Source organism: Pan troglodytes, chromosome 1 (genome assembly GCF_028858775.2).
Source record: "Pan troglodytes isolate AG18354 chromosome 1, NHGRI_mPanTro3-v2.0_pri, whole genome shotgun sequence".
NCBI classification, from domain to species: domain Eukaryota; kingdom Metazoa; phylum Chordata; class Mammalia; order Primates; family Hominidae; genus Pan; species Pan troglodytes.
The window spans coordinates 37,797,057-37,811,758 of record NC_072398.2 but is presented as its reverse complement, the minus strand read 5'-3'; the positions used below and the strand labels follow the sequence as shown (position 1 = coordinate 37,811,758).

The following is a 14,702-nucleotide window of genomic DNA, read 5'->3' as shown; positions in this document are numbered from 1 at the left end:
ATTATGACCAAATTTTATTATGACCAATAATGATCTTTCTATATTTGTGTTAATGATAAAATATTCCTGTTTGTAGCTTATACATATATACATATTTTTTCTAACCTATAATGCTTTTAGAAGTTATCCTAAAATCCAACTTGATATTCATATGATAAACAGAATTCAGAAATTAAGAATTTTTAAAGGGGCTGGGTGTGGTGGCTCACGCCTGTAATCCTAGCACTTTGGGAGGCTGAGGTAGGTGGATCACTTGAGGCCAGGAGTTCAAGACCAGCCTGGCAACATGGTGAAACCCCATCTTCACTGAAAATACAAAATATTAGCCAGGTATGGTGGTGCACACGTGTAGTCCCAGCTGCTTGGGAGGCTGAGGCAGGAGAATTGCTTGAACCTGGGAGGTGGAGGTTGCAGTGAGCCAAGATGGCACTCCAGCCTGGGCAGCAGAGCGAGACTCTGACTCAAAAAAAAAAGAATTTAAAAAGGAATTTAAAAGAATTTAAAAAGGAATTAGATTATTCTAGGTGTATCTTTTTTCCTTGTAAAATGGAATGATGGTTAGCTGTTTTCAAAAAACAAGACATTTAAATTATAGTACAAAACACTTTTTTAAAGTGTGTAGAGGCTAGAAGCATGGTATACAGTATTTGCCATTTTAATTATAAGCCACCTCTTAAATATATTCATTTCCTAGTCATTACTGCTTAAAAAAAAATGCTTCCCAACTAAAATTTATGCTACTTTAGGATAAACAAAATTTTTTCCAATTGTATAAAGATGTCAACTTTAGTTATTTTTTATATAATTATTTTTTATATTTAGTTATTTTTTATAGTTACTACCTTTTAATATAAAACAGAAAATGACAGAACTATGTTCAGGTGGCTTATGCTTATAGTAAAAGTTACCTTTTCTTGTAGTTCATTCACCTTTTTAAGATAAATGAAGTTGCAAGTCTAGAAATTGTCTTCTCTCTTGTACTAACAAAAAGATAGAAGGGTTTGTAAAGGAGAAAAAGTAGATTTGGCAGTTGATTAAAAATAAAAGGATGGTAACATAGTACATGAATGATCAAAAGGAAGTGGAACAAGGAGATGCATATCTTTCCATCTGAAAAGCACCCTTTTGCTTTAGAGATTATTTTTCTATTATAACAGACACCATAAGAACAGAGGTTCAAAAGTATAATTGTCAGCCCTCTGATACACTTACATTAAATAATTAATGATTCAAAATTTCCAGCATTTTTGTAATGGAATGTAACTTATAATGTGATTTTGACTTTTAGCCCCTTCCATGTATACATCAGTCACTGTTCTGCTGCTATTGCTACCTTTTCTACCTCTTAATATGGAATTCTTGAAGAGATTTACAGGAAGTGGAAAGAAATACACGCTCCCAAATGGCTTGAGTTTAAAACGTATGTCTTAATGATAGAAAAGAATCATATCCCTGGAGTTTCTAGATGTTATTGTATTCCTATTATTTCAAAAATATATTTTTGAAAAATTAATGTTTCCCAGTTAAACTAAGTACATGTTCACTTTAAGAAATTTTGCTGTGAAAGCCAGAAAAAAAATCCTCTGAAATTTCACTACCCATAAGCAGCTTACCATGTTTCGTCTTTTGGATGTTTTTTTGTTTTTTTTTTTTTTGTAGTCCAAAATCAATTTTTTTTTTTTGAGACAGAGTCTCACTTTGTCACCAAGGCTGGAGCACAGTGTCAGTATCTCGGCTCACTGCAACCTCCACCTCCTGGGTTTAAGCGATTCTTGTGCCTCATCCTCCCGAATAGCTGGGACTACAGGCATTCACCACCACACCCAGCTAATTTTTGTATTTTTAGTAGAAACTGGGTTTTACCATTTTGGCCAGGCTGGTCTCGAACTCCTGACTTCAAGTGGTCTGTCTGCCTTGGCCTTCCAAAGTGTTGGGATTACAGGCATGAGCCACCATGCCTGGCCCCAAAATCAAATTTTAAAAAATTGTTTTAAACATACCAAAGGTAGCTATCCATGCTATCCTTTCTAGCTAAACATAAAAAAAAAAAAAAAAAAAAAAATTCAGATTCCATTTTCACAGTTGGGAAATACCACATAAATTCTCCTGAAGTTACCACAATCTTACTAGCCAAAGATTAAAACAAAAAAATTGTATGGACAGACTCCACTAATTCAGAATGTCTGATAATTCAGATAATGGCTATGCTAAAGTCTCTACTGCTAATAAAAATATCTTTAGCAAGTTAAAAGTGTTAACAAGAAATGTTTAAAAAAGATGTTTTTGTGTTGGGTAATATAGATTCCTGGTTGGAATATGTGGGCTTTCATAAAATGTAATGATAACAGAATATCCTAATGACTTATATTTTTATGTTAATTCCCAAATAAAACTTTACATATTAAAGATTATAAGATATCATCTGCCAGCATAGAAAGCCAAGTTGTTTCATTGTAACTTTCAAATGAAATTTAGAAATTTGACTGAAAACAATTTTTTTCTTCCTGGGAAACTTACTATTTGCCTGTTTATTCCACCAACCTTTGAAAACGACCTCTTTTCCTAGAAGTGAGACTTTAACAACTATGGTTCAAGCATACCTTTTACATCTTCAGGAAGAGAGATTGACTTAATCATATTTAACTCCCTTCCTGAGAAAGTAATCAGATTTTATCAACTATGAAAAAATAATGGAGTGCCCTTCCCCCAGGGACAGACTGAAACTCGGGTAGCTCTGATGCCGTAAGTTGTTAAAGTTAGTTGCTGCTTATCACTACCACCTGCTAGTTGTTTCAGACGCCTCACTGGAGATTCTTTTAAAGGAGCAGTCTCATTGAGTCATTTGGGGTTTCACTAGAGTTTGCTTAGTTGCTAGCAACAGTATAGAGCTTAAGAGTTCCATCTTCTAACCAAAGTGCTCTTCAGCCATGCCGTTCTGAGTGTGAAGGTGATGAAGAATTCAGCCATATATATCTAATACCTCTTGTGGTTTAGGGAAGAACAATAGAATGAGGCTTTATAGGGAAGAAAAATCGTATTTCCTTATTTCCTAAGCACTTCCCGTGTACTCAGCATTGTAGTAATGCTAGTGCTGCTTTGTATTTTCTAGGACAGTACTTTCCAACCTTTTTCACATCATGGTACACAGAGTAAATTATGAAATTTGTCACAACACACTAGGGCAAGCAGATGAAGCTGCTCTTGTCCAAATGAGACTGCCAAGGAGCTCCAGCTATTCCAGACCCTGTCCAGCCATCCTAGACCCTGTCCAGCCATCTTCAGGATGAGGGGATTAGAACAAATGTGGATGAGAACAGGATGAGAACAAATGTGCCTAGATATTTGTTGGAATATCTAGGTTGGAATATCTGAGGTTGGAATCCTCAGCCAAACTACAGAAGTCTACAGTGTGGTCTGAGCTTTAAGAGTTTAGACTGGCATACATGAGTTAATTATAAGCATATTATAGTTAATTATAAGCATACCTGGGTGAGTTAGAAAAAGTTGTTGACATTGAACATCTCTAGAAACACTAAAGCTCTTACAGGAAGTAGTTTTGAGTTTAAGGTGTATAATTTTACAAATGTAACAATATTGGTGACAAGGTAAAGTCCATTGAACAAGGGAAAATTAAGAAGTGGAAGATCAAAAGGAGTATAGTCAGAAGAAGGGGCACTTATTTAATGGAATTAGACTTGGGGACAACTTAGAGTTTTGGAATATGTTTTGCAAAATAAGTGTTCTGAGGTTTATAATATCTTTAGACTTGGAGTCAGAGTTAGTTTTAATGTGACTTCTTCCTAGGAATACAGTCTAATCCTAGACTTATTTAAGGTTTTCACTTCTAAACTCATGTATTCAGTAGGTTTGGCCATTGCTAGAATGTAAATTAAGTGTCCCTTATGAAAATTAGTAACTGATAGAACACTGTATTTGGTTTCTAATTAGTAGTTATTCTTCACTGCAGCAAACTCAAGTTTAGAATTTAGAAATGGCACAGAGACTCACCCTTCTAAGAGTTGCTATTTTCTAAAATGTAAAAGTAGTAGAGAAGTACTTGAATATATAACAGTAACTCCTGTGAAATAACCTTGGATTTTTATTACCAAATAAACTCTCAGTGGAATCTAGTCACTATTAGAATTTATACTTAACTGTGAAGTTCAAACTGGAAATCAACCTCATGGGTTTAAAGGGAGTATAAATTCATTTATGCTGATAAAACATTATAAACAATGTCTATCATTGTTACTTTATTGTCATGTACATGTATTTTCCTTTGAGAACACAGCAAATGAGCATAGCTTACAAACCCAAAACTCTACCTTAAAAATGGGATATAATTAGAGGATAATAATGTCAGACCTCCTGTCCAGAATGCTCTTAAAGGAATTCCCCTTAGAGTCAAGCCCAGCTAGTTTAATGTAGTCAGAAATGCTTATTTCCAAATTCTCAATTTAAAATAAAGCAGAATTTAAAAGTGGGATTGTTACATCATGATAGTGCTTTAGGGTAATTGAGTATTTCATATTAATTGGTATTGGTAAGAATAGCATTTCTGCTGGGTATTAACATATCCATATATTATTCTCTCATCTGTGATCATATACATGTTATTAATTTAAGCCCCCATATTTTTGTCTCCTTTCTCATCTCTTTCATTAGTGAGTTACTGTTTTCTGGTATTTTTAAAAGCAGTTATCAAATTATAAAAATTTTCAGCAACTTTTCTATTTTGAGCTAAGTGCATCTCCTTCTAGAATGAGTCTGTGAACTTCTTTTAGAATTCCCTTAAGAGGAAATTATTATCTATTTAAAATTCTATAGTATAGTTAACAATCTCAACTTCTTAAATCAATTATTACCCTTTATTATAATGAAACTTCCTTAGTGTAAAGTTAGGTTCTCAATTAACAATAAATATCCCTTCTTAAGTTTAAGGTAGTGATGATGAGCACAAGTGCTCTTCAGGTAGTCATTACTGTTACCTTATTCTTTAAGCTATCATCTTTCATCCATTCAGTCTTTAAAACTACTAGATGAGTTAAAATCCAACTGACTCTGAAAAAAAATCTTCTCTTTTTTCAAAATCCACCAACTTGTGATGATTCTCCTGCTTTTCATGTTTAAGTTCTTATCTAATTTCAATTTGTTGGTACCCTGGTGCTATAGGCAAGTATTCATGTTGAAGTTAGTATTAAGACCAAAATTATAATGCTTTTCTTAATGGGGGAACCCTAAGGCTACTCACTCAGTCCATTGAGGGGATAAGAGAGATGGCTCATTCCCATCCAGTTTTGTTTACAAACGATGTTGCTCAAATTTAGGTGACTGGCTACTAGGGAAATAAATGAATGTGGAATTGAGGATGGAACAAAGAATTCAATGCTTTACAATAAATGGACTGTATTTGAGAGTTCAAGAGAGGATTGGAGAAAATAACTGAGTATGTAAAAAATGGTAAGTTTCTGATTGTTCAGTTGAAGGCAAGTGGCTGGCTCGATGAAATGACATAACTGATAGTTTTCATCTGTGACCCTGATATCTTAGCCTCTATCTCAGAATTGAGAAATGAGCAGAGTTTATCAGAAAGGAATTTCATTGCTGGTATCTTTTGTGTGTGCATGATGTATAGTACACACAGCTCTCCTTATTGATCCTTCACAGGTGTATTATTTACTTTGCCTTCCAGGTGTCCGCAAATATGGTAAAGATTTTCAAGCTATTGCAGATGTAATTGGCAACAAGACTGTTGGCCAAGTGAAGAACTTCTTTGTAAACTACAGGCGTCGGTTTAACTTAGAGGAGGTATTGCAGGAGTGGGAAGCAGAACAAGGAACCCAGGCTTCTAATGGTGATGCTTCTACTTTAGGGGAGGAGACAAAAAGTGCTTCTAATGTGCCATCAGGGAAGAGCACTGATGAAGAAGAGGAGGTGTGTTTGTGTATGGAATTTGAGCTAATATGAGTTGAGGAATCACCATTTTGTGTGGTATTCTGTAAGGTTAATTTGTCAAGAGGGCTAGCTAAATTGAGCATGAAAGGTTGACAATACACTTCTTCAGTGGTGCATCTCTCGTGACTCTTAAGTCATAATGACATGCTAAGTTCTGATTCTAGAAGAATGGAGAGTGTATTGTTCTTTCATAGTCTTATTTTTATTTTCAGTGTTAAGCTGTTTACAAATAAAGATGCCTGTTTGGTAGCCTCGTTGGTTTTTGGTTTTTGGTTTTGTTTTGTTTAAAATAAAAGAAGCTTGTGCTTCCAATAAACACTGGTGTTATGTTTTTGTTTTGTTTTGATTTGTTTTGTTTTTCCTGTGACAGCCCAAACTATATTGTATTAAGTTCATTAGGACTTACATCTCATACGTGTATTTTTGTTTCCTCACCTCTAGGCACAGACCCCACAGGCTCCTCGGACACTGGGTCCATCACCTCCTGCCCCATCATCCACTCCAACACCAACAGCCCCTATTGCCACTCTGAACCAGCCTCCACCACTTCTTCGTCCAACACTGCCTGCTGCCCCGGCTCTTCACCGGCAGCCTCCTCCACTCCAGCAGCAGGCTCGGTTCATCCAGCCCCGGCCAACTTTAAATCAGCCTCCACCACCTCTTATTCGCCCTGCTAATTCTATGCCACCCCGTCTAAACCCAAGACCGGTGTTGTCCACGGTTGGTGGCCAACAGCCACCATCACTTATTGGAATTCAGACAGATTCACAGTCCTCACTGCACTAAAAATTAAATTGGACACAGCTGCAGTAACTTTTCACCCCATCATTATACCAATGCTCATCTGACTGATGAAAAAGAGGAAAGAATAATCATTTCTAGATACTGAGGCTGCGAACTAGTTCTGTGGCAGTGGACTAGCATAAGTGGATGTCTAAGAAATTTTTCAGTTCACTAGACTAAAATGTTATACAACAAAAAGCCTCCAGTTAGCCTCCTTTCTAGAGTATATGTTCAGCAATGTTGATCTCATAAAAGGAAAAAAAAAAGATTTAAGTATTCTATATACCAAGTTTTTGTTTTGTTTTTACTGTATTTATTTTATTGAGGTTCTTTATATTCCTGCCTCTTCATAGTCAAGGCTCTTAGTACAGGAATATTGACTTAGGAATTGTGAAAACTCCTTAAGTTTCTTAAGTTAAGGATGTTTGGCTTTTTTCTTTAATTTAATTTTTTAAAAACCATTTTCCTATGTTAGGAGTGCAAGAATAGCCAGCATTTCCGATTTTGACATATGTTCATTTTATGCATATTTAAGAAATTATAGCTGCATATCCCTTCTTTCAAAAAATGTTGCTTTTTTTTTTAAAGGAATTTTAATATATTCCTTTAAAAGAAAGCAATTTAATCAATTGCAAAGCAATTATATAAAACCACAAAGAATGTACTGAACCTACTAACCCTTTAACATACAGTTTAGGGTCCTAGCGCAGAGTCCTTGTTTAAAGGTCATTGACTCATCATCTGTCAGTAATGAGAGGATTGGAAGAATAATTTTGCATACAAATGAGGACTTAATTTGTTGAAATACAATCTCTTTAAGTTCCTTGAAAATGGAGTTGGTTTTTTTTGTTTCTAAATGCTATCTGCTTTTAACTAGTAGTTGCCTACATCTGGGGACTTCAGAGAAGAATTATATTTTGTTAGTTATGTAGACACAGTGGTTATGGAAGCATTTCTTTACAGTACCCTTTACGTGTTTGGTTTCTGAACTTAAAATTGCCCTCATACTTAATAATATGGTCTGCATTTAATATGAAAGGTGTTTTCTTGATAAATCTATTGTACTATTTGGATACATTTGTGTATTCCTTGCAGCCAACCTGTATTCGTGGGATTGGTGTAGGGTTAAATCATCAACATTATTTCATAAAATAAGAATTTGTTCTGTGTTATCTAAAGATGTATCAGTATATTGTCACAGTTGTGCTGTTAACTAAAAATGCTGAGACCCCTTTTTATAGAAAAACAAAAAGACATCAAGTCTTCTTAATTCAACCCATAATCATTAAGTACTTAACAAAGAATATTTTACAAGTGATAGTATTTCAACAACGTGTAATTAATATTTTTGATACAATGATTTCATATTGGAATCATTATTTGTGCAAAGGGACAGACAGATCACTTAGATTGCTATACTAGTGGACATAGGCTAAATGTTTGCACATTCACATTCTTATCACGTGTAGAATACTTCACAAAATAGTCAACATCTAAGGCCCTAATTTATGTTTTGAAAGATCATGTGTTCCCAAAGTATTCCCTATTGTTGGCTCCACAGCCTTAAAGTGCTATAGATTTAAATTCATTGATTAGTTTTAATTTTTAATTTTAGACTGCGTATTTCCATAAATACCCTATGTACTGGCATATCTGAAACTTTTTCCAGGTTAGGTCCTTTTCTTTCTCATTGAATCATCTTAAATAGTTCTTGGCCCTGAATTTAGCTGATTTAAAATTCTTAATATTCAAGAATTTATACTTATTTTTTCCTTAAAAGCCACAGGGGACAGTTAAATATCTTAAAATATCTAAAACATTTTTTAAAGCACTTAGATTGTCTTACATATGTGCATACTATACCTTTACAGCGTTTATTGTCTTGTCTCTTGTCAGTAGACCTTCAGTACACAGTATGTGGGATATGTCAGTCAAGTTGGTCAGCACCAGCATCTGTCCAGCTGTTCAGTATATTGTGATTCATTAAAAAATCTGTTCTATCCCAGACATGGGCCAAGGTGCTGTATCTGAGGGATGTGCTGTAATTTGATTTACATGCATTAGAGCACACAGTAGAAAAACGTTAGCTTCATTAGTAATATGACACATGTATATAGTGAGATGTCTTTATTGTGTGCTTTGCATATTTTGTAAATATTTTGCACGTCATTATTTTTCTTTTTTGTTTAAGCAGTGTTTGGCCTGGAAGAGTGATATGCTTGCTGCTTAATCAAAGGATTAAAGATTTAAAGATGTCTATGTCTTCTATTTTTATATAATTTCATGTTCTATGAGGAATTTAGTACCTCTTCACTGTGAAATTCGAAATAATGATTTTTATAAAAGCAAAACTAGAAATCTTTTAATGACAATTTTCATTAATTTCAGGGTTATCATTTTTGAGAAATCTACACCAAAGTGGTTTTTTAAAATTACATAACTAAAAATAAACCACACTGTGGATACATCTTATAAAACTAATGGAAAAAATGTTTTTCTATATGATTTAATTCTAGTGTAATATGGATGAGGTAAGAGTAAGTTATGATCAAACTTTTTATGTTCTTAATAAGCTTGCAATTGAGTAAAATAGAATATAAAATAAAGGTGAAATAATATAAAATTTTGTCTTAATGTAGGCCTACATTCTTTTTAGGAATAGATGTAGAGAGCAAGCCAAGAACGTGACTATCATTTTTAAGAATATTAAAAATTGCAAGTACAGTCATGCCCTTAACAACGGGGATATGGTCTGAGAAAGGTGCTGTTAGGCGATTCTTTTGTGGTGTGAATCAGATTGTACTTGTACCAACATCGGTGGCAAAGTCAACTACACACCTAGGCTATATGGTATAGCCTTTGCTCCTAGGCAACAGTCCTATGCTGTACAGTAATATACTGTACTGAATATCATAGGCAGTTATAACACAGTGGTAATATCTGTGTATCTAAACATAGAAAAGGTATAGTAAAAATACAATATTTTATATATCTATTTTTTGAGACAGGTTCTCTCTCTGTCGCACAGGCTGGAGTGCAGTGGCGGGATCTTGGCTCAGCAACCTTTGCCTCCCAGGCTCAAGCAATTCTCCTGTCTCAGCCTCCTGAGTGTCTGGGATTACAGGCGCCCGCCACCACACCTGGCTAAGTTTTGTATTTTTTAGTAGAGATGGGGTTCCACCGTGTTGGTTGGGCTGATCTTGAAGTCCTGATCTCAGGTGATCCACCTGTCTTGGCCTCCCAAAGTGCTGGGATTACAGGTATGAGCCACTGCGCCCTGCTGATGTTATAATTTTAAAGAACATCAGTGTATTTGCAGTCACTGACCGAAATATTGTGTGGTGCATGACTGTACTTGGGTTAAAGTACCTAGTTTAGTTATTAAGTATGTTGTATTAATTTTATGTTCCCTCCTGTTATCAAAAGGTTATTTACGAATATTAATAACTGCTAACTAGTTAACACTGGGGTGTCAGGATCTCCTCAAAAAGAATAGTAATCTGACTTAGAACTCTAAGAAGAATCTATCTTTCTCTTTGTGCATGCCCAAAATAAATGACAAATACATTCTTATTAGAGGACACACAAGAAAAAAAGTGTTTTTAAATTTAGCCATTCATTATAGTTTACATCGTTTATAAGAAAATAACAGAATAAATGAATACAGAAAGAACCCAAGAATCAAGTTTGAGAAACCATTCCATATTAGAAAATGCCTACAAGAAACTTTTGACATCTGATTTATGGTAGTACCTGAACTGTTTTCACCTAGGAAAGAGTAGGTCATGTGTAACTCCCCACAACTTCTTTATCATAACTGCCTTAGGGAAGGAATGTTCTGCAGCAGTATATTAGTGACAATGGAGTTTGAGAATTAAACATGACAAGGAATGCTCCTAGATGTGTGAGTCTGTGTCTAAAGGGCCGTGTGGCTTTATCTGCCCTTTTTTGCTCTCCTAAGTCTATATAGCTAAGGGAGAAACAGTGAAGATCAGAAGTTAATATTGGGTTGAGATGTTTGCCAATTGTCATTACTTGGTTTAAAGTAGACAATTGTTTATTAATAAACAGAACAGTCTTTACAATGCAGTAATCTAAACTTTAGAATCCTAAAGCAGGAATCTGGGTGAGCAGGGTCTCTAAGGAAAAAATGCTGGTGATGTGAAGTGGAGAGATCTAAGAACAGTCTTCACAATATAAATGAGGTCAAAGTTGATGTCACAGAATGCTTCATATGTTTCCTTCCCTTGGACTATTTTAAGAAAGGTGAAATTTTTATTCTGTACAATTTAATCTTATTTGTAAGGTACAGTTACCAATAACTAAGAAGGTGCTGAATAATACCACAACACAAGGTATCTCTTGAGGGATCTGTCTAGTTTACTACCTGGAACAGCTTTCTTATTTGACAGGATTTGGCTTGAAGAGGCCTTTAATCCAAAGACCATTTTGTTGATATCCTGCCTCTTCATCTTTTCCAAAAGAGTTTGAAAATAATCAGAATCATTGAGGGCTTGTGGCCTATATTTGCAAAATAATTGCCCACCAACCTTTAACACAATGAGTTTTCCAACTCCACTAAACAAGTTACTTAATCTCTGTGAGCCTCATTTTCCTCATTTGGGGAGGAATATATAAACTGGGGCATGTAGTACCTGCCCAATGTATGTTAGAGGTTTTTACATGTCTACTTATACCATACCCTTCTTAATAAGGGAAATGTATTGTGACTTTTTTTTTTTTTTTTTTTTTTTTTTTGGACAGAGTTTCGTTCTGTCACCCAGGCTGGAGTGCAATGGCGCAATCTCAGCTCATTTTTTAAAAAAAATTAAAGTGCAGTGCAAAAAGGAGAGATTAATTTCAGTTCAAGATGACAGACTGGACATAGTCTTTTACTTTTCTTACCCATAATCTCCCCCCGCCAGTCTTACTGAAATGACAAGAAATAGAAAAACCAAAATAACCCTTAGCAGTGCTAGGAAGCCAGAGGAGGAGCTACCAGCAGATGGGGATACATTTATGACAAAAGCCAGCAGAATTAAGGAACCTCTAATGTGACAAAGCTGAAGCCAGCCTTTTGCTAACAGCCAGCAAAGAACTCGGCCTTCAGTTCAACAACCTGCCAGGAACTGAATCCTGCCAACATCCATGTGCACTTGAAAATGGATCCTTCCCCAGTTGGGTCTTGAGATGACCAGAACCCAGCTAACACCTTGATTGCAGCCTATGACTTGAATAACACACCTTTACCTAGTTGAAATGTGGGATCATTCTACCCAACAGCAGAATAAACATTGTTTCCATGTGCACATGAAATATTGCTCAATATCAGCACTACTGACATTTTAGGTTAGATAATTCTTTTTTGTGCATTTAGAATGTTGAACAGAATCCTCAGCCTCTACCCACCAGATACCAGTAGAACCCCCTTCCCCAGTTTGAGAATCAAAAATGTCTCCAGACATGGTCAAATGCCCCATAAGGAGCAAAATCACCTCCAGTTGAGAATCATTGCAATATATCATATTAATAAAATAAAGGAAAAAAGCCATATGATTATGTTGATAGACACAGAAAAGATATTTGACAAAATCCAACACCTATTCATGATTAAAACTTAGAAAACTAGGAATGCTTCCCCTCAGGATGGAAATCAAGGCAAGGATGTCTGCACTCACAACTCTATTCAGTGGTTTACTGAAGGTTATAGCCAGTGCAATAGGCAAGAAAAAAATATACAGATTGGAAAGGAAAAACTAAAATTGTTTTTATGTGCAGATGACATGAAATTGTATGTAAAAAATCCCAAGAAACCTGCAAAAACTAGAATAGTAAGCTTAAGAAAATCAGAGGATACAAGATCAATGTACAATCAATTGTATTTTCATATAATGGCAACAAGTGATCTGAGAATGGAATTAAAATTTTATTCATGATAGTATCAAAAAATAGGAATAAACAAAAATGTGCAAGACTTGTCCATGAAAAACTATATTGCTGAGAGAAATAAGACCTAAATAACTAACTGTTCATGGATTGAAAGATTGATATTGTTAAAATGGCATTTCTCCTCAAACTGATTTATAGATTCAATCTAATTCTTATAAAAATCCTAGCAGGCTTATTTTGCACAGACTGGCAAACTGATTTTGAAATTTATATGGTAATGCAAAGGACCTAGAACAGGGGCCAGTAAACTTTTTCTATAAATAGCCAAATAGTAAATATATTAGGCTTTGTGGTCCACAAACTGTTGCAACTCCTGGCCTCTACCATTTTCGTTCAAAAACAGCCAGAGAAAATACATAAATGGACAGATATAGCTATGTGTTAATAAAACTTTATTTACAAAAACAGGCAGCAACTCCTAACTTAAAATAGACAAAACAATTTTGAAGAAGAACAAAATTGGGTGATTGGCACTAACTGATTTCCATATTTGTTATAAAGATGCAATAATCAAGATTGTGATATTGGTGTAATGATGGACATATAGATCAATGGAACAAAATAGAGTCCAGAAATAGACTCATACATATGTGATCAACTAATTTTCAATGAAAGTGTCAGTGTAATTCAATGGCAGAAGTGATAGAATATCTGCATGCAAAAAAAAAAAAAACCTCCAATAAACCTTGATCCTTCCCTCACATCATGCATAAAAATAAACATGAGATGGAACACAGACCTAAATATAAGAACAAAAATGGCCGAGCATGGCGGCTCACACCTGCAATCCCAGCACTTTGGAAGCCCGAGGTGGGCGGATCACCTCAGGTTGGAAGTTTGAGACCAGCCTGGCCAATATGGTGAAACCCTGTCTCTACTAAAAATACAAAAATTAGCCAGGTGTGTGGGGCACGCCTGTAATCCCAGGTACTCGGGAGGCTGACGCAGGAGAATTACTTGAACCCAGGAGGTAGAGGTTGCAGTGAGCCAAGATCGCGCCACTGTACTCCAGCATGGGTGGGACAGGGTGAGACTCTGTCTCCAAAAAAAAAAAAAAAAAACCAAAACAAACAAAAAAGAACAAAAATATAACTTTCTAGAAAAAAAACACGAGAAAATATATCACTGAAGCATGATCCATAATAGAAAAAATTGATAAATTATATTTCATCAAAATTAAAAATGTTCCTTTTCAAAAGACACAAGAAAATGAAAAGGTTAGCCATCGGTCAGGAGAAAATATCTGCCAAACATATGTCTGATCAAAGATTTGTATCCAGAATATATAACAAACTCTTCCAATTCAAATATAAGCGCTCTTTCAAATCAATAATAGAACAAAAAGAGCGGGGTGGTGGAAGATTTGGATAGACATTTGCCGAAGAAGATATGCAAATGGAAAAAAAGATGATCACATCATTAGTCATAAAGGAAATGCAAAGTAAAACCACAATGAGCTACCTGTAACACCCACTAGAATAGCTAATATTAAAAAGACTGACAATAGCAAGTGTTGTCAGGGATGTGAAGAAACCGGAACCCTCTTACATGGATGGTAGAAATGTAATATGACACAACTACTTTGGAAACCTATTTGGCAACATCTAAAAGACTAAATGTACACTTACAATACAACCCATTAATTTTACTCCTAGGCATCTACCTAAAGAGGAATGAAAATGTATGTGCACACAAAAACTTCTATTCAAATGTTCACAGCAGCATTATTTATAATTGTAAAAACTAGAAATAATCCAAATGTCTATCAGCTGGGGAATAAACAAAATGGTCTATCAATACAATTTTTCTATTATGGATCATGCTTTGGTGATATATTTTCAGGTGTTTTTTTCTAGAAATTTATAGTTTTGTTCTTATATTTAGATCTTATGCTCCATCTGGTTAATTTTTATGCATGGTATGAGGTAGTCAACAATAAGAAAGAAAACACTAATGACTTATGCACCAACATGGATCAATGACAAAAGTATTTTCCTACTTGACACAAACTGCTA

At 35.0% G+C, this 14,702-nt stretch overlaps 1 protein-coding gene across 10 annotated transcripts in view; it reads left to right on the top strand.

Annotated features, from left to right (window-relative positions):
• RCOR3 (REST corepressor 3) overlaps positions 1-8,993 on the top strand; it is a 57,269-nt gene extending 48,276 nt beyond the window's left edge. For 9 of the 10 annotated variants that reach the window (XM_016938167.4, XM_009441428.4, XM_054658365.2 and 6 more), the window contains 2 exons: positions 5,693-5,934; positions 6,397-8,993. In XM_016938167.4, coding sequence (XP_016793656.1) covers positions 5,693-5,934; positions 6,397-6,741 — 587 coding nt within the window. In that variant the 3' untranslated portion in view covers positions 6,742-8,993. The remainder of the gene's footprint in view (positions 1-5,692; positions 5,935-6,396) is intronic. The other variant, XM_016938176.4, reaches the window with a different exon arrangement.
• The last annotated feature ends 5,709 nt before the right edge of the window (positions 8,994-14,702 follow it).